This window comes from Rhinoraja longicauda, chromosome 12 (genome assembly GCF_053455715.1).
Source record: "Rhinoraja longicauda isolate Sanriku21f chromosome 12, sRhiLon1.1, whole genome shotgun sequence".
Lineage (NCBI taxonomy): Eukaryota > Metazoa > Chordata > Chondrichthyes > Rajiformes > Arhynchobatidae > Rhinoraja > Rhinoraja longicauda.
In genome coordinates, this window is record NC_135964.1 from 28,806,586 (window position 1) to 28,832,772 (window position 26,187).

At 44.1% G+C, this 26,187-nt stretch overlaps 1 protein-coding gene across 6 annotated transcripts in view; it reads left to right on the top strand.

Moving 5' to 3' along the window:
- The first annotated feature begins 1,487 nt into the window (after nt 1–1,487).
- Nucleotides 1,488–26,187, top strand: part of lrch1 (leucine-rich repeats and calponin homology (CH) domain containing 1) — a 133,244-nt gene continuing 108,544 nt past the window's right edge. For all 6 annotated transcript variants that reach the window (XR_013547908.1, XR_013547907.1, XR_013547910.1 and 3 more), the window contains exon 1: nt 1,488–1,913. Coding sequence is in view for 2 of the 6 variants with exons in the window: in XM_078409347.1 (XP_078265473.1) it covers nt 1,709–1,913 (205 nt within the window). In the remaining 4 variants the exon portion in view is untranslated. The remainder of the gene's footprint in view (nt 1,914–26,187) is intronic.

The window sequence follows — 26,187 nt, forward strand, 5'->3', positions numbered from 1 at the left end:
GCGGACTTCAGGCAGGGAGGGATGGTGAATGCATGGCAGATGCAGTTTAATGTGGATAAATGTGAGGTTATCCACTTTGGTGGTAAGAACAGGAAGGCAGATTATTATCTGAATGGTGTCAAGTTAGGAAAAGGGGACGTACAACGAGATCTGGATGTCCTAGTGCATCAGTCACTGAAAGGAAGCATGCAGGTACAGCAGGCATGAAGAAAGCCAACAGAATGTTGGCCTTCATAACAAGGGGAGTTGAGTATAGGAACAAAGAGGTCCTTCTGCAGTTGTACAGGGCCCTAGTGAGACCACACCTGGAGTATTGTGCGCAGTTTTGGTCTCCAAACTCGAGGAAGGGCATTCTTGCTATTGAAGGAGTGCAGCGTAGGTTTAAGAGGTTAATTCCTGGAATGGCGGGACTGTCGTACTCGGAGAGTTGTGAATCTGTGGAATACTCTGCCTCAGAAGGCAGTGGAGGCCAATTCTCTGGATGTTTTCAAGAGAGAGTTAGATAGAGCTCTTAATGATAGGGGAGTCAGGGGATATGGGGAGAAGGCAGGAACGGGGTACTGATTGTGCATGATCAGCCATGATCACGGTGAATGGCGGTGCTGGCTCGAAGGGCCGAATGGCCTACTCCTGCTCCTATAGTCTATTGTCTATTATCATCTCCAAGGACCTAAAATGGGAGACCACCATCAACTCCACAGTCAAAAAGGCCCAACAGAGGATGTATTTCCTGCAGCAGCTGAGAAAACACAATCTGCCACAGGCAATGATGGTCCATTTTTATACTGCCATCATAAGGTCTGTCCTCACCTTCTCCATCATGGTGTGGTTTAGCTCAGCCACCAAGCATGACATCCGGAGGATGCAGCGCATCGTTCGATCATCCGAGAAGGTTGTTGGCTGCAACCTTCCCCCCATTGATGAACTGTACACTGCAAGGGCCAAGCAGCGAGTGGGTAAGATCATCTCTGACCTCTCTCACCCTGCCCACAAACTCTTTGAAGTACTTCTGGGAGGCAACTCCGGACTGTCAAAGCCACCACAGCCAGACATACAAACAGCATTTTTTCAACAGTAGTAACTCTACTCAACAGCTAAAAGTCTGCAGCCTCCTTTTGCTCTGGTATTTTATTTTATTCTTCACATGTTTAAATTATAATGTTTTACTTTTAATTGTCTACTGTATATCATGTTGTTATCCATTGCGAGCAAAGCAGCAAGGCAAATTCCTTGTATGTATACATACTTGGCTAATAAAATTTATTCCATTCAATTCAATTCTAGGACCAATTTGTTCAAGGAGCTTGAATCTCGGTGAGCGACGGGAGTAGTGGGCGGTGCTTTCGTTGACTGCCAGGGCTAGTAGGCGGGTTCTCGTTGACTGGCGGGGGCTTGACTGAAGGCTCTGGTTAAGAGGCGGGGCTAGTAGGAGGGGCTCTCGTTGAGTGGCAGGCCTAGTAGGAGGGGCTCTCGTTGAGTGGCGGGGCTCGCAAGGCGGCGCCGGCTCGTCTCATCTCAACAAGGGAGGCCGACCAGCAGCCTACAGTTCCCGCCGCCGCCCGCAGGCTGCGCTGTCGTCGCCCTCCCGGCTCCACCTCACTCGGCTTCTGGCTGTCTGACTGACGGGCGGTGCGCAGCGGGAAATGAGGAGCGGTGGATCAGCGGGACTTACGCGACGGCGGCAGTGAGCCGGCGCGCCTGGACGATCATGGCGGCGGAGGGCCCAGGCCCAGGCCTTGGGTTGGCGGGCGGTGGCCCCAGCGTGGCCGTAGGAGCGGTGCCGCTGGCCCGGTGTCTGGAGCGGGCGCTGGCCGAGGCCGCGGGCTCGGGGACCCTGGGCTTGAGCGGCCGCAAACTGAAGGAGTTCCCGCGAAGCGCGGCCGGCCACGACCTCAGCGATACAGTGCAAGCAGGTGCGTGACAGGCAGGAGAAGCATCACTAAATAATCGGCCGGTCAGACATTGCCAACAGTGAGACTTTATATAACGAGCGGGAACTTTGCTGTGACAGGCGTTAACTTGTTGTAACTTGTTATAACTGTCATGATCACTGCTGATATTGGTGTTTGCTGCTGTGTCCAGACCCAACGATTGTTGTAACGATGACTAGTATAACTATTCCTGGGTACAGGCAATCACTAAACGTGCGGTCTGTGAGGGGTCATGATCAGGTAAACTATGTGGTGAATATGAGTATGACTCGCCATGGATACAGGAGATCATTAAACATGTGGAGTCTGCGATGGATGGTCAGCTGACCAGCTATGGGGCCAGTGTGGGATGGTCAGTGGTGAGCATTTATTCACCCCAACCCCAAGTTGGGCCCTGGGGTATATTTGTCTAGCCACCATGGGAGCAGGGTCTTTGGCGTGTAGGGTCTGTGCCAACTATCGATACTAGAGTAAAATAACAACATGTTGGAGGAAGTAAGTGAGTCAGCCATCATTTGTGGATACCGAGGGATGGTCGCTGTTTTAGGTCAGGACCTTGCATTAGGACTGAGCTTGCAGTTAATCGTGTGTGCACATATAAAGTGTACGTTTCCTTGTTGCCGAGATGGTGCCACAGAGATTGGTGCTGGTACCTCAACATATTCCAGCGTACATAATTGGCTTGGAGGAAGATACTGAAAATGTGGTTGCTAAGCTTGAGTGATACGAAGAGGACTGGAAGCCAGAAAGGGTTATAGGTAAAATGACAAGTGGTGGAGTAACTCGGATCAGGCAGCACCTCTGGTGACCAGGGACAGTTGAGGTTTTCTGTCAACCCAAAATGTCACCTATCCATGTTCTCCAGAGATGCTGCCTCACCTGCTGAGTTACTCTACCACTTTGTGTCCTTCTGTATAAACCAATATCTGCAGTTCCTTATTTCTACAAGGGATTTAGATAATTTAGTCAGTGGGCAAAGATCTACCAAATGGGTTTAATGTGGGAAATTCTGTAAATCTGATGGAGTTATCTAAATGGCGTGAGATTGCAGAGGTTTGAAACACAAACGGGGTTTGGTTGTCCTGACATAATTTGTAAAATGCAAATATTTAGGTACAGCAAGTAATTAGGACCGGCACAAAATGCTGGAGTAACTCAGCAGGATTGGCAGCATCTCTGGAGAGAAGGAATGGGTGATGTTTCGGGCCGAAACCCTTCTTCAGACTGATGTGAGGGGAGAGGGTGGGACAAAGATAGAATTTAGTTAGAGACAGTAAGACTAGTGGGAGAACTGGGAAGGGGGAGGGGATGGAGAGAGAAAGCAAAGGCTATCTGAAGTTAAAGAAGTCAATGTTCATACCGCTGGGGTGTAACTACCCAAGCGAAATATGAGGTGCTCTTCCTCCAATTTGCGCTGGGCCTCACTCTGACAATGGAGGAGGACCAGGACAGAAAGGTCAGATTGGGAATGGGAGGGGGAGTTGAAGTGCTGAGCCACCGGGAGATCAGGTAGGTTAAGACGGACTGAGCGGAGGTGTTCAGCGAAATGATTGCCAAGCCTGCGCTTGGTCTCGCGGATGTAGACAAGTTGACACCTGGAACAGCGGAAGAAGTAGATGAGGTTGGAGGAGGTGCAAGTAATTAGGAAAGCTGACTTGTTTATTGCTGGGGTGGTTTCTTGACAATTACATACAACATGGGTTATATCATTATCTGGAGTACTGACTTTTTATTCAAGGTGTTGGAAGCAGTTTGGAGAGCATTTTCTGGACCAATATCTTCAAAAGGCGGGTTTCTGAGGAAAGGTTAAGCAGACAATGTTTGTATCTGTTGAAGTTTTTCAAAAAAGGGACAAGGGACATAATAAGGTGCATAAGATCCAGAGGGACTTTACAGTATTGTTGTGGACATGATGTCATGTTATGACATGAGAATATAGAATTTAAGTTGACAATCTAACAGTAATGGGTCATGAATTCAATATAGATGTGGTGATGGGACTTTAGACTTTGGAACTTTCTCCCCACAGGGCAGTGCAAGCAAAATCTTCGATACTGGATTTTTGACAAACAAGGGGGTTAATGTTTAGGAAAGAACTAGAGATACTGGTTTAAATCAAAGATAGACACAAAATGCTGGAGTAACTCAGCGGGACAAGCAACTTCTCTGGAGAGAAGGAATGGGTGACGTTGGTCTGTGCTGTCTTGTTTTCGGTGTGTGTTGTTGGAGTCTCTGCTGAACTGTGCATGATGCATGTTGTTGGGGTCACTACTGCCCTATTGTGCTCCGTGTTGCTAGTGTTTTTGTGTCCCGCATATGGTGTGTGTTGCTAATGTCTCTGATGTCCCATGTAGAGTGCGAGTCACTGGCATCTCTATCCTGTATACAGTGCGTGTCTCAGGTGTACCATGCATATTGTTTGTGTTTTTGGGTCCCATGTATAGTGCATGTCCTTTCTCCTTTGCCTTCATAGTAATTGGGCGATCTCACAAGGTAGCCTGCACCATTTGTCTGGAAATGCCAGCTGCACAGCTGGTCCTGAGTTGTGGTTGAGACTATTGGCCAGAATGTCCACCTGCTCTGACTGGTGCTAATTCCAACCTCTGACATGGAAAGGTGCTAATTTAGTACTGCCTGCATGCTGTACCTATCGTCGATGAGGATGCTATACTATTGGCCGGATTAGGTAGTGACCTCTCCACCTTGATTTCTTTTTGTTGGACATGCTGAGGCTTTCAGGTAGTGTGCTCTTTCCTTCCAGTTGTGACTTGATTGTAAATGAGTGCTCATTGTGTCACTATATTGAGTGGCTGTTATGGGTAAAAGGGAAAATCAACAGTTTGGTGCATTGTATCTGGAGAACTTGGAGACTGTGCAGGGGTACATTGAATCAGAATGAGTAGACCAATGTTGTACACCATATTTTGAATGAGTACTTGGGCGTTCAATATTCCTGTGGAATTGTTATGTGAGGATTGAATCATGGATTAAGTACAGGCAACACGGAGTGAGTAAGCAGGGGTAGTATGTGGTGCATAAAGTGAGTTTGGTAGTTGTGCAGGCTGTTTAGATGATGTTGGAGATGTACAGTTTCTAGGGAGAGTGCAGGAACTTGTGTGAGATTTCTGAATTACAGTTGTTTTGGTTGGTGCACAAGGAAGGATATATTTGTTTCAGAAATAGTGTAACAAATGTGCATTAGATTAACTCTTGGGATCAGGGGCTTATCTTGCGAAGAAAGATTTTGCTTTCTGGAGTTTAGAAAGATTAGAAGTGATCTAATTTGAGACCAGGGGTCAGCCCCTGAGGACCAAGGTGAGAAACGTCCCTGATACTCTACCTCCACCCACACGCTAGGGATAATTTACAGCAGCCAATTAACCGACCAATCCGCATGTCTTTTGAATGTGCAATGAAACCAGAGGACCGGGGAATTCCCTGTTGTCGCAGGGAGAATTTGCAAACTCCACACGGCCAAAACCCTAGCGTTGGATTGAAATCGGGTTACCGGAGCTGTGAGGCAGCAGTTCTGCCGGTTGAGCCACTTTGGTACCATCCTTGGTGCTGGTCTAGATTAATACAGATTTTACATATCCTACGTGAGGCAGTCTGGCCTTCCGTTTATCACAGAAGACCCAAAGCCTCAAAGACCAGAGAGAAGGGAGCCGGCGATGACAAATGCGAGGAGCAAGTCCGGTAGGAGAGTAAACCGGGGACTTGTCTCTGTGCCCTCAAGGTCAGCTGCGGGAGGCAGCCCCTGGGCACGAAGGTGGTCTGGCACGGAGAGGGATCTTGATTGAGGTGTCTAAAGGCGGCGATGTTGGAAGCCCTGCAACGGTCTGGGGCTCGATGGATTGGGCGCTGCTCATAAGACCTGGAGTGCAGACTGGACGTTGAAAATGACGCTAGATTTTGGCATTGTTTTCAAACTCCAAGCAACATTCCAGGTCTTTTGCATACGGTCTCAGTGGACTATTTCTGTACACTTTGCTAATCGGGGATTGTGCTTGGGTATGGCAATACTTTACTGAACGGTATGCAAAAAAAGAATTTCACTGTGCAATTGCACGTGCAACAATAAAGCACCATTGAAATACTCCAACTTCCTTCAGATAATGCCTTGTGATGTTGCCTACATTATGTGTGTGAGCCTGTAAATTTTGGCTTAAAGGCAAGAGTAGGAGCATGCGTGTGAGTTTTATGGCCCCCAGACAAGACTGGACAGTCTGAACCCAAGCTTCACTAGAACCGAAATGTCCGGGGCGCCGCGTGCGGCGGGAGCATCCCGGGGAGCCACACGCATGGCTGGAGCGTCCCGGGGAGCTGCTGGAGCGTCCCGGGGAGTCACGTGCGCAGTGGCAGCTTCCCGGGGAGCAGCGTGGGCCCGATCCACCCGCCAAACAACCACGCCGCTGATGACAGGAATGAAGACTGAACACCGGACGCGACCCGGTAGGCCTGACTCACCCCACAGGCCTCCCAGGGGACTGTGGTGAAGCCGGGCGGCGAGGCCTGTCTTGGCAGAAGGAGCCGCAGAGGTGGCGGCAATGGGAGACTAGACGGCAGCGGGTGTCTCGGTGGTGGCGGGAGCCTCTGCGCCAACGGGCGTCTCTGTTGCAGTGGAGCCTCGCGGTCGATGAACGTGAAGGGCATGCGGAAGACAATGGGGCCCCGACGTGGTGGGCTGCCGGGAGGGACAGTGGGAGAACAAAGGGGGATCCAGTGTGGGGGGAGGGGGGGGGGCATGGCATTCAAGTTTAGAATCCTCTGCCCAGGGGATATGTCTGTGTTTGTTTGTTCATTCATTTGTTCCAGTGAAGGCTCTGTGTACACTGCAGCCAGCCAACAGTCGCTTGTCTTTTTCTTTTTTTCATTTTCACTTTTAAGTTCTTTTTTTTGTGTACCTTGTGTGTTGTGACTGTCGGCAGACCAATTTCCTTCCGGGGATGAATAAAGCTTTATCGTATCGTATTTAAAAAAAACTGACAAATAAATTTGAAAATGTCCATTTAAAAGTAGGGTGCTTAGAACCACCTTGCTAGTTTTGATTTGAACATCAAATAAAATTAGACAAAATGCTGTAGTAACTCAGTGGTTTAGGCAGAATCTCAGGAGAACTTGGATAGAGGACTTTGCAGGTCCGGACCCTTCATCGCACTGATTGTGGTGGGAGAGGGGAGAAAACTTGAAGAGAGGTGGGGTCAGGTCAAACCGCGGCGAGTGATTACTCTGAAGAAGGGTGTGGACCCAAAATGTCACCTGTCCATGTTCTCCAGAGCTGCTGTCTGACTCGCTGAGATGCTCCAGCACTTTGTCATTTTTGTAAATCAGCTTCTGTAGTTTCTTATGTGGGACTCCCTATAGCTGGATAGGCTTTTATTGATGTCACTTAAGGGAAGCAGGTTCTGCTGCGCTGACCACATATCCTTCACCACTACATTAAGCAGTTTCTCTCTGCTTCAAATTGTGTGATTAAAGCAGAAAGAAACTGGTGCTCTTCCATCTGTCGGGCAGTGCACCTGGTCGGTCCTCAATACCTGTTTTCTTGACCTATTCTGTTGAATGGGATAAGATATTTCATTTCACTCAGCAGATTAATTTAATAATCTTAGCCAGAGTCTGCAGCATCTCAGCTGCTATTTGATCCCTACTGGCAATCCCAGATATAACTGGTCGATCACAAGCTCCCTAATCCTTTGTGGGATTGTTGCCATTTAAAAATAAAGCTGTTATTTTCCACAATACAATACAATATAGTAAATATATCTTTATTGTCATTGTACAGGGGTACAACGAGATTGGGAATGCGCCTTCCATACGATGCAATAAATTAATTAGCTAATCAGTATAAATTTATACAACCCAGTGAAACAAAGTTAGAAACAGTTTAAAACAGTATAAAGTTCAAGTAGGTCTGTGCCGGTTCACTGTGCAATGTCACCATCCAGCTCAGCAGGACCGTTTCATAGCAACTATGGCCCTGGGGATGAAGCTGTTCCTGAGTCTGGAGGTGCGGGCGTAGAAGGTCATGTAGCGTCTGCCCGATGGTAGAAGTTCGAACAGACTGTTGCAGGGGTGTGAGGAGTTTTTGTGAATGCTGAGGCACTGTGTGGTGTAGATGTCCTCCAAGGCTAGTAGCTGTGTTCTGAGCTCTTTGGACTACCCGCTGAAGAGCTCTCCTCTCTGCCTCCGTGCAGCTGAGGTACCACACAGGGATGCCATGCGTTAGGATGCTCTCTATGGTGCAGCGGTAAAAGGTCATCAGCAGCTGTTGGGGCAGAGCAGACTTTTTCAGTGTTCTCAGGTAGAACAGTCGTTGCTGCGCCTTCTTGACCAGCACAGCGGTGTTAGTGGACCATGTGAGATCCTCCGAAATGTGAGTGCCCAGACACTTGAAGCTGGACACTCTCTCCACACTGTCCCCATTGATAAAGATCGGAGCTTATTCCCCGTTGTGTGACCTACGGAAGTTGATGATCAGCTCCTTGGTCTTGGTGGTATTTAGGGACAGGTTGTTATCAGAGCACCAGTCCGCCAGGTTCTGCACCTCCGCTCTGTAGTTTGTTTCATCACCGTTAGTGATCAGCCCGATCACCGTTGTGTCGTCTGCAAACTTGACAATGGTGTTGGTGTCGAATGCAGGAACACAGTCGTGTGTGAATAGGGAGTAGAGCATGGGGCTCAAAACGCAGCCCTGTGGTGTGCCGGTACTCAGGGTGATAGTGGAGGACAGGTGTGGGCCCATTCTCACTGCCTGCGGTCGCTCCATCAAGAAGTCCAGGATCCAGTCCCATAACGACGAGCTGAGGCCTAGCTGGTGGATTTTGGTGATGCGCTTGGTGGGGATGACCGTGTTGAAGGCAGAGCTATAGTCAATGAGTAGCATCCTCACGTACGTGCCCTGTCTCTCCAGGTGAGTCAGGACAGTGTGAAGAGCCAGAGAGATGGCGTCCTCTGTGGATCTGTGGTCCAGGTGCAAAGAGGAAGGATCCAAACTTGCTTGGATTTCCCAAAAGTAATCTGAAATTCTAATCAGAGTGTTAATGTTTTTGATCTTCATTGTGGTACCAGAATCATTGTTCCGTGAATCTGTAGATAAAGAATGATAAAACATTGTTGAGGCTGCACTTGGACTATTGTCTTCAGTTTTGGTCAATGTGCTGTAGAAAAGATGTGAAGGAGTAGAAGATATACATTTAAGGTGAAATGGGAAAGATTTAATGTGAACCTGAAGGGTCATTTTTTCTGTAGTGTAGGAAGGAATTGCAGATGCTGGGTTAAACCGAAGATAGATGCAAAAAGCTGGAGTAACTGAGCGGGACAAGCAGCATCTCTGGAGAGAAGGAATGGGTGATGTTTCTGGTCAAGACCCTTCTATAGTAGTGGTTTGACTGACATTCTGTAGGCATGTCATTAATCAGCTAGCTGTTGAGCAATACTGGATCCTCAATCCTTGTGCTATACTAAAGGTTTTGCTACATTCCTGCTGTAAATGGTATTTAACATGCTGCAAATAATCTGCCTGCCCTCATTCCACAACTTATAGCCTTGAGCCTGGAGTGAAGGGAATTTGGGGAACAAAGGAACATCTTCAAAGTTGCAACTAATGACTGAAATGGAAATGTGCTTCAGGGGAGTTCTGCACTTGTCTAATAACAGAAATCAATCGAGTAACATTGTTGTCAAGCAAGGCAATACTTTATTTCACTTTGCATCTGGTGAGGATGTTTTAGGCAGAAAATGAATTAGATTCTGACCTTCCCCCTCTATTGGGACTGGACTGCCCAAGCCTGGGATAATGTCTGCCTTGCCATGATGTGGTTTGAAAATGTACAGGAGCACTGAAGATGTTTTGTCAATAATTTTTATCTTCCAGTTTATTAAAAAAATAAACCATAACATTTTGAAATATTTAAGCATCAAATTCAAAAGAAAGTTACTGTTCATTGTGATATAATAGAACTCACTTATAAATAATTTTTGCTATTCTGATGTAAATTGTATTTTTCCTTGCATCTTTCAATGGTAGTGGTTCACACATAATGTTTCCTGTACTGAAGAAGTTAACTGCACAAGAAAATTGGAGCTGAGGTTCTCCATTTTGCGGTGTCCCCAGAAGGGTTTGTCATCCTGGTGGACTTCACAGCAGCTGTTACTTGGTCATGTTGGAGTTTTCAGAATCTGATTATGGCTCCAAGAAGCAAACCACTGGGATCTTGCATATTGCTTGTGGTTCACTTTAACATTCTAGGGTTGGATTGCATGACTCCTAAACTGAACCCAATCTCAAACCATCACGTCTCATAAGTGTTTATTGGTTATAGGACATGTGTATTAAATTGACCAAGTTTTGATCCTATTGTGAACTGGGACTACAGGGTAAATCGGTCCAAATCCAGGAAATCTGACGATGACACTGCTGGAATGTGGCAAATACAAATTACTTCTGGGTCTGCAAATTCTATCATTCTCTATTCCGAGGAACCTGTTGGGTACGTACTTTAGATCTCAGGGAATCTGTCAAAAGAATATTCTGGTGCCGGCCTGAAGCAGGGGATAGGTCAGGCCTCTGCATTCTGCATCTGCTTTATCTTAACATGCCAGATGCATCCGGCTGAGGACCAAGGTTGACTAGGCCAGAGAGGTTCTGTTGCTGTGGTGATAGTAAAACAGCCATCACTTACAACTATATTGAAAGTAGCTTTGCAGCTTGAAGCGTATCTTCCCAGAGCAGTCAATGTACTATTATTTGCAGGGGAATTGGTGAGCAATTATGCTTTCTTCAATTATGCTATCAAAGGCCTTGCTGTAATCTTTGGTGTGATTGGTGATTGGCACCCCTTTGACAAAGGACAAAATAAAATGTGGGTGTAGATGACATCAATTGTTGTATTGATCAGATATTTAGTTTGGCTCTTATTATCCTCATGCAGCCACTGAAAGGAACTTTGTAATAATTTTTATAGAAATGCATGTATATCTTAATCACTTCCTCAAGTGCTGAAAATGAACTTTTACTCTTCATTAGCTCATTCCTTATGATTATCACATTGGTTTTTTTATGCGTTCACTTCTTTTGTGTTGTCTCTTAAAACTGCCTTTTGTTTTCCCCGTGTAGGAAAGAACTGCAGGTGCTGGTTTAAATCAAAGGTAGACACAAAATGCTTGAGTAACTCAGCAGGACAGGCAGCATTTCTGCAGAGAAGAAATGGGTGACGTTTTGGGTCTGAAGAAGGGTCTCGATCCGAAACGTCACCCATTCCTTCTCTCCAGAGATGCTGCCTGTCCCGCTAAGTTCCTCCAGCATTTTGTGTCTACCTTTTGTTTTCCCCATGCATGCTTTGCCTTCTATACACAATAATAAATTGAATTAAATATATTAACTTATACTTTGGGTCAGACTCAACATTTCAGTATTGACTCTTCATTTCAGTGAGGATCTTTGTTTTCTAGCTGGCCCAGGATGTTCTGTACATGGTGACAGGCTTTTTTAGTTTTCTAATCACAGTAAGTTGAATGTAAAGGTGCTCTTTAACATTGGAGAAGTTGGCTGAGATTAATTGCTGTTTCCCAAACATGAGCCATGAAGGTAGTAGAATAGAGGGACAAAATCCAAAGTTTTACAGATGCTAGAAGTGTGAAAGTAAACCAGGCAGCATCTGTGGATAGACAGTTATTGTTTTGTCAAAATTCATATAATAAAGGACATTAAGTTTGCTTGTTGAGTATGCGATACATGTGTCACCAAGTGCCTATAAAATTATGAGAAGCATAGATAGGGGCAGACAGTCTTTTTCCCAGGATGGAAATGTGAAATGCTAGAGAGCATAGCTTTAAGGTGAGAGGAGGAAAGTTCAAAGGAGATTTCCAAGGCAATTTTTTTCTTTGCATTGATAGACAATAGACAATTGGTGCAGGAGTAGGCCATTCGGCCCTTGGAGCCAGCACCACCATTCAATGTGATCATGGCTGATAATTCTCAACTTTCTCCCCATACCCCCTGACTCCGCTATCCTTAAGAGCTCTATCTAGCTCTTTCTTGAATGCATTCAGAGAATTGGCCTCCACTGCCTTCTGAGGCAGAGAATTCCACAGATTCACAACTCTGACTGAAAAAGTTTTTCCTCATCTCCGTTCTAAATGGCCTACCCCTTATTCTTAAACTGTGGCCCCTGATTCTGGACTCCCCCAACATTGGGAACATGTTTCCTGCCTCTAACGTGTCCAACCCCTTAATAATCTTATATGTTTCGATAAGATCCCCTCTCATCCTTCTAACTGATGGATGCCTGACATTCGCTGCCTGGGGACGAAATGGAAGCAGATACGTAAGCAACATTTAAGAGGCATTTAGACAAACAGGGAATGGATTGATAGTGATCTTGTGCAGGCAGATGGGTTTCTTATAAATCTGCATTGTTTGGCACAGACAACATGGGCCAAAGTTCCTGTGCTGTACTGTTATGTTCTATATTCTATGGTTTCTCTTTCCAACATTCTTTGAGCATCCTTAAATGTAAAGAGAATTTATGCACGCCAATTTACGCATGAAATTTTGGCTTGCTTTGTCCTTCCTGGCCTGTGGCATAACCTGCTGAGTATTTCCTGCAGGTTCTGTTTTCTTTCAAATTTCCAGCATCTACACTATTTTGATGTTCATTTTCCTCTAAGTAATTGGTCACTCTCTCACATTTACCAGATGCTAAAACCAAGTAAGTAAAAAACGTAATTGTCCTTCCCAGTCCCTCCCAAACTTGTGCTGGAACTGAGGCATTTTGATTTGATCCGTTGGATCTTTACTTCCTCATTGCATAATTTGCTTTGAATATTTGTCAGGGGTTTTAATAGTTGGAAAGTGTTCCACACAGCCCTGGACAGCTTTACTGTGGTGCATTTGCTGATCTCTTCCCATCAACAGTGCGCGTTGCTCTCTTTGCTCTGGCTCACCTTTTGATGGTGCAGTGTCTCGGAGCTATGGGCAACTAGCCACTGAAAACAATAATTTGTTGTGTGACCTTACTGTACGTACCTACATTTACGGTAATTCTCTGTATGGCTAGATGATTAGCATTATGTTAAAGGATGTGTTAGTTCAAGTATCCGGCAGATACCCTGCAGATTGGCTTTAAAATAGCTAACTGGAATGACCTTTCAATGTCATTCAGCTCTTCCCAGCGTTTGTGATGTGCAGCTGAGAAAGGGATCCCAATTGTTTTCTTTCTACAATAATAAAGTAAAGTATTTTGTTGGGAATTTGATGTTCAATGTGGCATCATGACCCCAATTACATGTAGACAGCTCCAATGGCAGACTACATCATTTGAACACCTAAAACAGATACTCTATACTGATCTCTGTGTGGCAAGCATTTCTGGCTAGACAGGAAATTATTCAAGGATGTTCTCAAAGCCTCATTGTGGAAGAGTAACATGCCCGCTGACCACTGGCAGTCCCTAGCCCATGACTGCTCAAAGAGCATTCGGATTGGCACCGAGATAGGTTTGTATTCACTGGAGATAGGCTTGTATTCACTGGAGTTTAGAAGGATGAGAGGGGAAGTTATAGAAATATGTAAAATTATAAAAGGACTGTACAAGCTAGATGCAGGAAAAATGTGTTCCCATTGTTGGGTGAGTTCAGAACCAGGGGCCGCAGTCTTAGAATAAAGGGGAGGCCATTTAAAACTGAGGTGAGAAGGAACTTTTTCATCCAGAGAGTTGTGAATTTGTGGAATTCTCTGCCACAGAGGGCGGTGGAGGCCAAATCACTGGATGGATTTAAGAGAGAATTAGATAGAGGTCTAGGGGCTAGTGGAATCAAGGGATATGGGGAGAAGGCAGGCATGGGTTATTGATTGTGAACGATCAGCCATGATTACAATGAATGGCGGTGCTGGCTCGAAGGGCCGAATGGCCTCCTGCACCTATTTTCTATGTTTCTATGAGATGTTTTGACACCATTTGTTGGGAACATGGAGAAGCCCAGTAACAAAAGCAAAAGAAATGCAAAATTATGGAACATCTCCTGCCCCCCACCACCCACCCCATGGTAGATTTGCAGACCCAATTTTATCATATCATATCATCATATATATACAGCCAGAAACAGGCCTTTTCGGCCCTCCAAGTCCGTGCCGCCCAGTGATCCCCGCACATTAACACTATCCTACACCCACTAGGGACAATTTTTACATTTACCCAGCCAATTAACCTACATACCTGTACGTTTTGGCCTTAATAGCCATGTCAGAAACCATCAAATGGATTGGAAGCAAGTTATCCTTAATCCTGAGGGGCTGCGTGAGAATCAAGAGTGTTAGGAGCTCCACCTAGGCTTATGGATTTCAACTTTATGCACATTCATGTTGTGAATTTCCACAATACTCAATATATTGAGCGGCATGGTAGCGCAGCGGTAGAGTTGCTGCTTTACAGCGAATGCAGCGCCGGAGACTCAGGTTCGATCCTGACTACGGGTGCTGCACTGTAAGGAGTTTGTACGTTCTCCCCGTGACCTGCGTGGGTTTTCTCCGAGATCTTCGGTTTCCTCCCACACTCCAAAGACGTACAGGTATGTAGGTTAATTGGCGGGTAAATGTAAAAATTGTCCCTAGTGGGTGTAGGATAGTGTTAATGTACGGGGATCACTGGGCGGCACGGACTTGGAGGGCCGAAAAGGCCTGTTTCCGGCTGTATATATATGATATGATATGATATGTAATTTTTGGACTGCAACAATAATTGCTAGTTTACATTTCAAATTATTATAAAGCACGCCTATAGAATTTGTTTTGAATCAAGTTTAACAACGACATTTTTTTAAAGTGTGTATTTTGACTTGAAAAGAACTCAGGAAGAAGCTATGACACAGAATTAATTGTTTACATTTCCTGGTATATGCTTATTTAAGTTATCAATATTGTTGGGAAGTAAAATAAGTTGGTTCATATAATCAAGAATTATTTATCTTGATACACATCTGTTCAGTTGCAATGAAAAATACATTATTTTACAACAAGCAATGAAAAACAATTCCTCGCTTTCTGAACAACATTTAGATATTGAAGAATATAGCTCAGGAACATTCCCTTCAGCCCAGAATGTCTGTGCATATCCCTCCATTTCCTGCATATTTATGTGCCTATCTAAACGCCTCTTAAATGCCACTATTGTACCTATCTTTAACACCACTCCCAAGCAGCAACTTCCAGCCACCCACCACTCTGTAAAAAGTAAAAAAAACTTGTGCTGCGTATCTTCTTTAAACATTTCCTTTTCCCACCTTAACACTATGCCCTCTTGTCTTTGACATTTCCTCTCTGGGGATAAAGGTTTTGTCTGTCTACTCTATCTATGCCTCTCATAATTTTAAATACCTTTTAGTCTCCCCCCCAATCTCTGACCTTGCAGAGAAAACAATCCAAGTTTGTCCAACCTTTCCTTATAGATAATATCCTCTAATTTTGGTGGCATTCTGGTAAGCCTCTTCTGATCTCTCTCCCTAGCCTCAAGATCCTTTCTTTATGGGGCGACCAGAATGCACATGATACACCAAGTCCAATGAAGTTGCAAAATGGCTTCCTGGCTCTTGTACTCAATGTCCCGATGGGCTAGCAATCAGGATAGCAATATATGGTGTCACTATCATGGGGCTATGTACTTGGACCCCAAGATTGCTGCGTGCATCAATGCTATTAGGGCTCTTATTTTCATTTTGTACTTATTTTCATGTGGTCCACATTGTGTGTGTGTATGAATAGGTATTTTGATAGGCTAACTTTCTGCTATCAAATTGTGGTGTATGAACTTTGATGAATAGAAAAAAGAAGTAATTTCAAAACCAACAGGCTTCAGCACTCCAGAGGCAAAACCAGATGCATGTTGACATTTTCAATACTAGCACTCCAAAACAACTGAAGTAATGTGGTGAGGTATCATGCAAGTGCTAGGACGTCTATAGAAGCTCTGCAGTGAGTAAATATTTTCATTAATTACCATGATTACAACACAGCATTCTGCAAAAGGGTTGGAGAAGCAGGGTTAAGGGAGAGCATTCACAATTGATGAACTCTTTAAAAACTCTGACTCTTCTGACTCTTCCGGGGTATCTCTTAAAAATCTGATATAACTAAAACTGAAATAAGGAATCATGGCATTGTGTGGAATAAACCAAGGAGGATTGGCACTGCAACATATTGTGCTTATGGGAATTTGCTTTGTTTTGGGCATCTAGACTTTCATTTGACCTCTTTCTGATGTAGTTCTCAAGCCCTGTCATATCCAAGTTCGGTCACTTCGGTGGACATGAAGAATTTGCCAACCACATTCTTTGGGGAACGTGAAGTGGAGATGAGGTTTCCAGCTCTCTGTGTCATTCATGATCAGATTACTCTTCAGAATTAGAATATTTACACTTTAATTTAAGCATAAGTACAGTGCAGAATGCATTCTTAGATATAGATGATGTTTATATCGCCTCATCACTTTTTTGGTTACTTCGTTCTCAATTCTGAGTCAAATTTGTATGACATGATCTCCCACATCAAAACTATGCTGACTATTCATAATCAACCCCTCTGTTATTCTTTAGAATCCTCTCCAGTAACTTACCTTCCTTAGATATTTGTCTCACTAGTCTCTAGTCCCAGGCTTTTCCTTTCAGCCCTTCTCATATAGAGACACGACATTAGCCACCCTCCAGTCACCCGTGTCTAATGATGATTCATATATCTCAGCTGGAGTTTCTGCAATTGCTTCTCTCGCTTCCCACAGAGTCCTCTGATATATCAGATCAGACCCGGGTCATTTATCTACCTTTATACTCCTTCTGATGTACAGTAGCTCATCAACTATAATATGGACTGTCCTCAAGACATCTCCATTAACTGCCCCAAGTTCCATAGCTTTCATGTTTTTCTCTGTGAAAAAAAAACAAAGGAGTAATACTAATTGATGACCTTGCTCATCTCCTATAGCTCTACACTTAGATGACCGCTTTGGTTTCTGAGGGGTTCTATTCTCTCTCCAGTTACCCCTTTCTCCTTAAGGTACTTCTACATGTTAACAAGTAACAGTAGTTTTAAAAAATATAGTTAACTATGGTAATATAATTTTTGTTGTTGCTGTTTTCATCTAGATGTCTATTTCTAACCCTGCTTACTGGCGAGGCAGTGTGATACTGAGAAACAATAAAGGGAATTGCTAAAAAAAAACGAGGGAATCTGGGGAGTTTCCATTCAGGCAGTAACTCAGTTTCTGTTTTCATTTCTGCGTTAATCCCCTCCCAATAAAAGAACGGCACCTACATTTCCTGCAATGATAAAAACTTTAATCAGTGGATAAGAATATCAATCTCCTGCACTGGGATTTAAGTGTGATTGCAGCATGCACTAATAAAGCCAAGTATTGTGCTGACTAAAGAGCCAACAGAAAATGAATCATTTTTTTGTCTGACATCTTTCACTAAGAGTAGGAATGCTAACAGTGTATGAAATGAGAAACATTAAGCAATACAGAAGTATAACCTCTGACCCATTTCCAAGGATAAAGTACAGCTGTTTATTTAGAATCATTGTGTTAAAAGCATGGAAACAGACCATTCAGTCCTACTTGCCCATGTTGACCAGGTTATGTAAATGATCTGGTCCCATTTTCCTGCAGTTGGCTCATATCCTCTCAACCATTCCTATCAGTGTACCTGTCTAAATGTCTTTTAAATGTTTCCATTGTACCTGTCCCGACCGTGGGCAGATTATTTCATATACGTACCACCCACTGCATAAATAAACTGCCCCTCTGATCCTCTTTAAAATTTTCCCCTCATCTTCAGCCTTAAGTCCTCTAGTTCTGGACTCCCCTATGCCTCTCATAATTTTGTATGTCTCTGTATCTCATCCCTCAGCCTCCTTTGCTCCAGGGAAAAATGTCTTGCCTTATCCCGCCTCTACTAATAACTCAAGGTCTGGAGTCCTGGTAACATCCTATATGTTATTCGTTTTGTGCCAGCTGCTTTGAAGTCTGCTTGGGAAGGCAGTTATCTCATTAAGTACAGTGTGACAACCACCAAATCACTATTTTGCTGGACTTGGACTATCTCTGACACCTCTATGCCCTATCTTGATCACTGTCTCCGGCACGGGACAGACAATCAACTAACGTCTACTACAAACCCGCCAACTCCACAGTTATCTGCACTACACTTCTTCCCACCCTCCCTCTTGCAAAGATGCTATCCCCTAATCTCAATTTCTCCATCTCCGCCGCATCTGCTCCCAAGATGACACTTTTCATTCTAGGACGTCCGAGATGTCCCCTTTCTTTAGTAAACTTGATTTTCCCCCAACTGTCATAGATGAATCCCTCTCGCGTGTCTCCTCTGTATCCCGTAGTTCAGCTCTCATTCCCCATTCCCCCCAGAGAGAACAAGGCTAGAGTTCCCCTGGTCCTCACCTTTCACCACATTAGCCTCCACACCCAACACCTCATTCTGACTTTTCAATTTGATCTTGCCACTAGTTGATCTTGCCACCCCTTTCCGCCTTCTGCAGAGACTGCTCCCTCCGCAATCCGTGGTTTGCTCATCCATTCCCACCCAAACCACCCCCTTCCCCAGGTACTTCCCCCTGCAACCGCAGGAGATATAACACCAGTTCCTATATCTCCACTGTCCATCCAGACACCCCAGCAATCCTTCAAGGTGAGACAGAGGTTCACGTGCATCTCCTCTACTCATCTACTGCATTCAGTGTTCCCAATGTGGCCTCCTTTACATTGATGAGACTTAGCATTGGCTCAGTGACCATTTCACCAAATGTTTGTGCTCGGTCTGCCAAGGCCTACTGAATCTCCTGGTTGCTAATTATTTTAACTCCTCTTCCCATTCCCATACTGACCTTTCTGTCCTGGGTCTCCATTGGAGGCCCCACACAAACTGCAGGAACAGCACCTCACATTCCGCCTGCTTAGCTTACAGCCTAATGGTATGGACATTGAATTCTCCAAGTTTAGATAACAAACCTCAAAACCTCCTCCCATTTCTTCCCACGCGCCCCACCCGTTTCCCCTCCCCTCTTCGCTGGGCTCCACCTGGATGCGATCCATTTCTCCCATTCCCCCCTCCTTCCACCTATATTCCTTCCTCTTGCTTCACAATTCACACTTCATCTAGCCTAATCTCACATTGTTTGTCTTTTCATCTCAGGCCTTTGTCCAAAGACTTTGTCCTAGGTCTTTATTTCTTGGAGCGCAGGAGGATGAGGAGTGATCATACGGAGGTGTATAAGATCATGAGAGGAATGGATATGGTAAATGCGCAGTCTTTCACCCAGAGAAAGGGAATATAAAAAACAGAGGACATGATTTAAGGGGAGGGGAGGAAGAAAGATTTAATATGCACCAGAGGGCAACTTTTTTACACAAAAGGTGGCAGGAAAATGGACCGAGCTGCCAGAGAAGGCAGTTGAGGCAGGTATTATCACAATCTTTAAAAAAACATTGGACAAGTACATGGATAGGGTAGGGTTCGAGGGATATGGGCCAAACACAGGTAGGTGGGCCTAGTGTGGATGGGGCATGTTGGTTAGCATGGGCATGTTGGGCTGAAGGGCCTGTTTCCATGCTGCATGACTGAGTCTATAGCCATCTGCCTATTAAAATCCTCACCTGTATCCACATAACTTGCTCGGCTTTGTCCTGTCCCCCCTTTCCAGCTTTCTCCCCACCCACCAAAAACAGTCCCGACTGAAGAAGGGTCCCGACCCAACATCACATGTCCATGTTCTTCAGAGATGTTGCCTGACCTGCTGAGTTACTCCATTACTTTGTGTCTTTTTTTTGTAAAACAGCATGTGCAGTTCCTTGTTTCTCTATCATGCTCGTGTTAACTGAATGATAAACATTGGTCTGGGAACTGTTATAGTAATCACATTCCCATTCAAAATAGTCTCATAAGGGCTTTTACTTTCAACCAAGAGCACAGGTTCTCTTCTGAAAGATTGCATTTTTCTTAATATGAAAGCTTGTCCACACTCGTGCACAAGCCTTCAAACTGCAACTTGAACCCAATCCTTTTGATTCAGCAGTGACTGTGGTGAACTGAGCCCCAGCTAATGTTGTGGTGCACTTTTGTATCCTATAACGTTTGGTTTATTCGGAACAGGTTTGAGGCTTAGCTGCAATGTTGAAAGGAGTCTTCCTATGCTCTGGTGACTCCAGAGCTGGAGAAATACTTGTAATAAAAGGCAAATTTTCAGTGCTTTTCCTAATATGATTCATTTGGTACAGAAATTATTCTGCATTCTTCAAAAACTATAGAGTCATAGATGTACTGGATGGGAGAGAGGGTTCTTTTTATTCATTCAGATCTGGACCAGACCCAGACATTGGGAGTTTAAAATCAATGGTGCACTTATGAATTTAAAAAATGTTCAATTTTCCAGAGATCAGTCATTGTGTGTTTCTGTCGGTTGTTTCCTTAACAAATCAGTATTGATCTGCAGAAAGGCAGAGCCTCACAATCCCTGAGTCGTTTCCTTTGTATGTTTGTGTTTTTAACCATGCCGTAATCAGTATTGTTCCCCAGGCCCCATTTCCTGCCATAACTTTTAAAGCTCAAAATGAATTGTAAAGAAAACTGCACGGTTTATGGCCTCTAGTTTTATCTGCGCAAAATGAAAGAATAATGGTATACTTTGACCGCTACTAATGTTGAAAGTGAGCAATGCATGAATTGTTATTTCCCTTGAAGGGCAGATATTTCATCCTGTTTTATAATAAGAAAGGGACCTGATGTTGCTGCATGGCTGAAGATAGAGCAGTGTGGCCAGCATTTTCAGAAAGCTGAGAAGCCTTGTCATGTCTGGTCGCTCTTGACTTTTGCAATGAACGCTCGGGTCCAAAGGATCTTTCTCCTCGGCGTAAAAGCCTTCATGCTTTGGAGTCATCTTCCTGAATCATGCTTCCTCTTTCAGAGGTGCATTTTGAATGCACTGGGTGTTGGTTTAGCAGGTCAGAGCTTGCTACCACAATACTGACCTGTGGCTGTTGCGAGAGGAGTACAACATATTTGTTTGACTCTCCTGAACCAGTGTTGGATCATGCATGGTTTGGAAGAATACAGTATAAATCACAATAATAGTACTCTATTGCTGTGTTTAATGAAAGTCAGTGATACCAATTAGGGCCAAGGATTTCTCTTTTTCCTATGGGAAAACAAATTGGTATTCAGAACATTAATTGTTTTAAGGTTATTCATCTTAATCTTGAGATTTTTTTTACTGAATCTACCAGACCTTTTCAGATTGCAAGTAAAGTTTAATGTTTTTTCTAGTTTGATATTTCCTAATGACAAAGGAGGCCATTCCCTTTTACAGATCTGGAGAGCTGACTCCCTGAAACATCTGCAGGCTGTACATAAACACATGAATTTTCCCGCATTCTCTGGTGGTTGACCTGCACTGATGCATGCTGTTGCCTCAGCAGCATAAATGGATAGGAAATATTTGGAAGGATTTGGGCCAAATGCAGGCAAATGGGACAAGCCCAGAATGCCCCTTTAGTCGGTATGGACAAGTTGAGCTGAAAGGCCTGTTACCATGCTGTGTAGCCCTATAGTGTGTTCCGCCATCCCTCGACATGTAGGTCGTCCTTTGCTTTACCAACCCAAATACGGTGTGCTGCCCTTTCCCAACTGGACACCAGAATCTGGTGAGAAGATTGAAATGGTAGCCCAATGTTGTGAATTTCACTGCTGCAACAAAATTGCAATTAAGGGAAGGCTTTATTGATGTGGCATAATTTAACTTTGAGCCACGTGAGGCAACATTAAGATCAATGGCCAAATCCACAAAATTGACCAATGGTTAGGATTTCCTGTATCTTCCAATATCCCACAAGTTTTCTGTTTCATAAACTGGCAGGTGTCATCTTTGCAACGTTTCTAAATCATAAATAATTGGGAGGCTGTCAGGAGGGAAATTAATTTGATTGGTAGTAAACTCTTCCAGGGACTGTTCAAGTGATATCGCACATTGAGTGTAAAATCCTTTAAGGAGCTTCAAGGATTGATTATCAAAGAAAATTTAACACTGACTTGAGGAGGTGACGGTACCATTGGTCAAGAAGGTTGGTCCAAAGCATTTTGTTTAAAGAGTGTCTCAATCGGCCCCTCAACCCTTGATCATGGCTGATCAATGCAAGTCTCAACACCTATCTCCTTTGGTTTGCTTCCAATGTTACTCTATACATTTTTATGGTAAGGGAACCAGAACTATGTGCAGTATTCCAGGTGTGGACTCACCAATACTCTGTACAACTGCAACAAAACATACCTATTCTGAAATTCCAACTCATTCTTGGTAAAGATCAATATGGTGTTTGCCTTGTAAACTATTTTCTGTATTGCCTGCTAACATTTTGTGATTCAAGCACAAGAACACCTAGAACCTCAGTACTTCACTTATTTGCGCTCCGTTTGGATCTACTCTGCCTTTTAATTCCTCTTACTGAATTGTATGACCTCATACATCAACATTAAACTCTATTTGCCAGAATTGCACCCAATCACTTGATCTACCTATGCCTGCATTGCAATGTCCTCAGCACAATGTACCTTTCCACTTAATTTCATAATCATTTTCTTTTCATATACGACTACAAATGAGCAGGAATGCAGATCTAACAACAGCAGCAACACCTGTCTGGACCTGAGTGTGATGCGCAAGATTAAACCTGGCCTGAAATCTGAAATGGAATGCAGTTCTCCAGGCTGCCTGTACCCAAGGGCTAGTGAATTTGCTGCCAAGTCACATAGTTATTAACAAAAGGGAAACATTTCAACTTTGTTTTTGTCTTCAACTATTGTGTTTTTATTTAAATACGTTTACCTCCTGTGGCAATGAAATTCTTACTTGCAGCGGCATTACAAACCTGAGGGGAGTATATCAAATTTTAAGATGCATAGAGCGGTAGACAGTCAGGACCTTTTTCCCAGGGTGAAAATGTCAGAGACTATAGGGCAGGGCTGTAAGGTGCGACGGGCATAATTTAAAAGAGATGTGCAGGCCAAGTTTTTCACACAGACAGTAGTGGCTGCCTGGAATGCACTGCTGCAGATGGTTGCAGGGGCAAATGCGATAGTGGCATTTAAGAGGCTTTTAGATAGGCACATGGATATGCTGGGAATGGAGATAGATATCACATGCAGGCAGAGGAGATCAGTATAACTTGGCAACTTGATGGCACAGACATTGTGGGCCATAACTGATTCACCATGGCACGTTGTTGGGCAGTGGATCCTAGAAGCAGGCTGAAAAATTGTGGAATGCAGATGTGGAAGGTAATTTAATGTAGCTAAGTTCTAGCTATCAAAAATGTCCAATAAGGACATATTTCTGAATAAGATACAGAAAGGTAGGAAGATATGGAAGAACTGGAAAAGTAACATGATCTGCCAATGTGAAAAGGGTGTTATGGTTTTTATTCAGTCAACTAATAGCTGTAAGTTGTGGCATTTGACCATGATTCTAATCATAGTACAATGTTGGAGTGCCAGATCTGTATTCCTCTTCAGAACTGGCTATATATGCAGACAATCCCCTGACTTTCCGTAGCACTCCATCAATCTTCTCTACTTTGGGAAGGTCACACGCAGATGGTGTGATGGCTTCAATCGTGTGATCCTGACTTCAGCATGGTCACTGTACTGTACTCTTCCTTTCAAAATGGGTGAATTCAAATGACGTGCTAATTCAGTTATTCTCTAGTATTAGATTTTCTGTGTTTGCTGCACGTTTGCATACTTTAATACAAACTATTTGGATAATTCAAATTATTTTTTGCTGCAGGTTTATTTTTCTGGGACCAAGACATAAGTTTGGATGCTGCAGGATTATTCACAATTTCCTCAATTCCTCCTTGAAAGAGCTTATTTTATTGAAATGGACATAACTTACAAATGCTGATAAGATCATCACAATTTGTGCATTTTGTAGAAAATCTGATGCATTAAGTTGACACATTCTGTTTTTATAACTCATTTTTGGGGAGTTGCCGGCACTTATGCTAAAGTCATTTAATCTCTGAGCTGGCAAACCTTTAAAAATATTTCTGTGCTATTTTTGTGCTTTCCCATGATGTAAGGAAACTCAGTAACCAAGCAACAGTGCAGTCACCAGAACCATGTGCAAACCATTTTTTCTGCTTATTTGGGCGATGTTTGTAAAAGATTATAAACGTGAAGTATGATCCTTTACAGCAGGTCTTAGTGTTGAGAGTTTGTATCTCAAATATCTGCAAATTTTAAAACTGGAGAGCAGGAATGTGTGGGATGAAAACTTATTCAGTCTTCCATAACTATAAACACAGGAGGAGTGGATGAAGTAGGGAATAGAATAATGATGAGTCCTTCAATTTTCCTGCAATTGAAAATAATTTAATTTTGAAAATAAATAATCAGAGACAAATAACAATGTGGCAAAAGAGCTTGAAGAATTTGAGTCAATAGTAGTTAATATCTTAACAGCAGGTATCACTTGTTATGGGAATAGCGCACCCTGTGGTGCAGTACCGGGGATATATTACCCATGAGGCAGTAGCCAAGCGGATCCTGAATTAAAATGGCTGAACCCAAGACTTGAGTGTAAAGCCTCTGTTAATTAGTTGTGTGGCTGTAAAGGAGCAGGTTACAGAAAGGAAACACACTAACAAAACATGGTGCCAGATCGGGGCCTGTTTCAGGATTAGTCGAGAGGACGACAGCAGACGACGTTTGTGAGTAATTACTGCCGAGAGACGACTGCGGCCTACATTGTTTCCATCGATAGAGGGGCGGATTTATCAGGAAAATGGAGTAGCTGAAGCCCCCTAGGCAAATGAATTTTGAAGCAAGGGACCTGCCAATGGAGTGGAGACATTGGAGGGAAGAGTGTGAGCTCTATGTTGATTTGAGCATGGAAGGGAAGGAGGACAAGACAATGAGGAAACTGCTAATGTACCTAGTTGGACCGCAAGGGAGAGAGCTCTACCAAACGCTCGAGACACGGACGCCAGAGGGCAACGTACAAGAAGTTACGCTAGCGCAGGCTCTTGATGCTTTCGAAAAGCATTGTCAACCCGTGAGGAACGAGACCATCGACAGGTATAGATTCTTTATGAGGAGCCAAGAGAGAGGGGAGACTTTTGATTCATTTTTAATAGAACTTAAGCTCTTGGCAGCTCATTGTGGTTTCAGAGAGTTGAAGGATTCACTGATACGTGATAGAATAATATGCGGCATAAGGGATGACATGCTGCGGGAAAGACTTCTCCGAGAAACCTCACTTGACTTAGAAAAGTGTGTGAAGGCATGCCAGGCTTCGGTGCTGGCCAAGGCCAGAGTTGATGTCCTGTTAGGGGACCAGCGACAAGATGGCTGTGCAGTGAGACATGAGGGGAAACGATACCAGCCAACCATACAGTGCAAATACTGTGGATACAAACATGAGAGAAAGAGGGAGAAATGTGCGGCATATGGCAGGGAGTGTTTCAAATGCCATCAGAAAGATCATTTTGCCTCAAAATGCACAGAAAAGCAGGGGCAGCAGAAGAAAGAAAAGAAAGAGAAAAAACCTGTGCATGCAGTGGTGGAAGTGGAGAGTTCCAGTGATGAGTATGATGACAGTCCAAGAGGATGATGAAATTCACATAATGGAACTGCAACCAGAAGCAGTAAAAGCAGAAAGAGTGCACTGAAGAGTTCCAGCGACGACAGAACCAAGTGCTGGAGGGCCTGGAAGGAGTGAGGTCTGTTGCTGACGACATCCTAGTGTTTGGGAAAGGAAAAGCGGCAGAGGAAGCAGAAAGAGACGATGACAGGAAGGTTAAAGCTCTGATGGAGAGATGTCGTGACCGTCACCTGAAGCTGAACATAGAGAAGGCAAAGCTGAAGGTGAAGGAAGTCACTTTCATAGGATATAGAGTCTCTGCTGCAGGACTGAAAACAGATCCAGGGAAGGTAGAAGCAGTGCTACAGATGCCTAACCCAAAGGATGTCCAAGGAGTTCAGCGATTTATTGGCTTTGTTAACTACTTGAGCAAATTCCTTCCTGGATTAAGCGGTCCATGTGAACCGCTACGCAAGCTGACACAGAAGGATGTAGTTTGGTGATGGGCACAGGTGCACGACAGGGCGGTGATGGACATAAAGAAGCTAGTAACTGCCGAGCCAGTACTCAGATACCATGATCCATCCAAGGAGCTGACAGTACAGGCCGTCGCGTCAG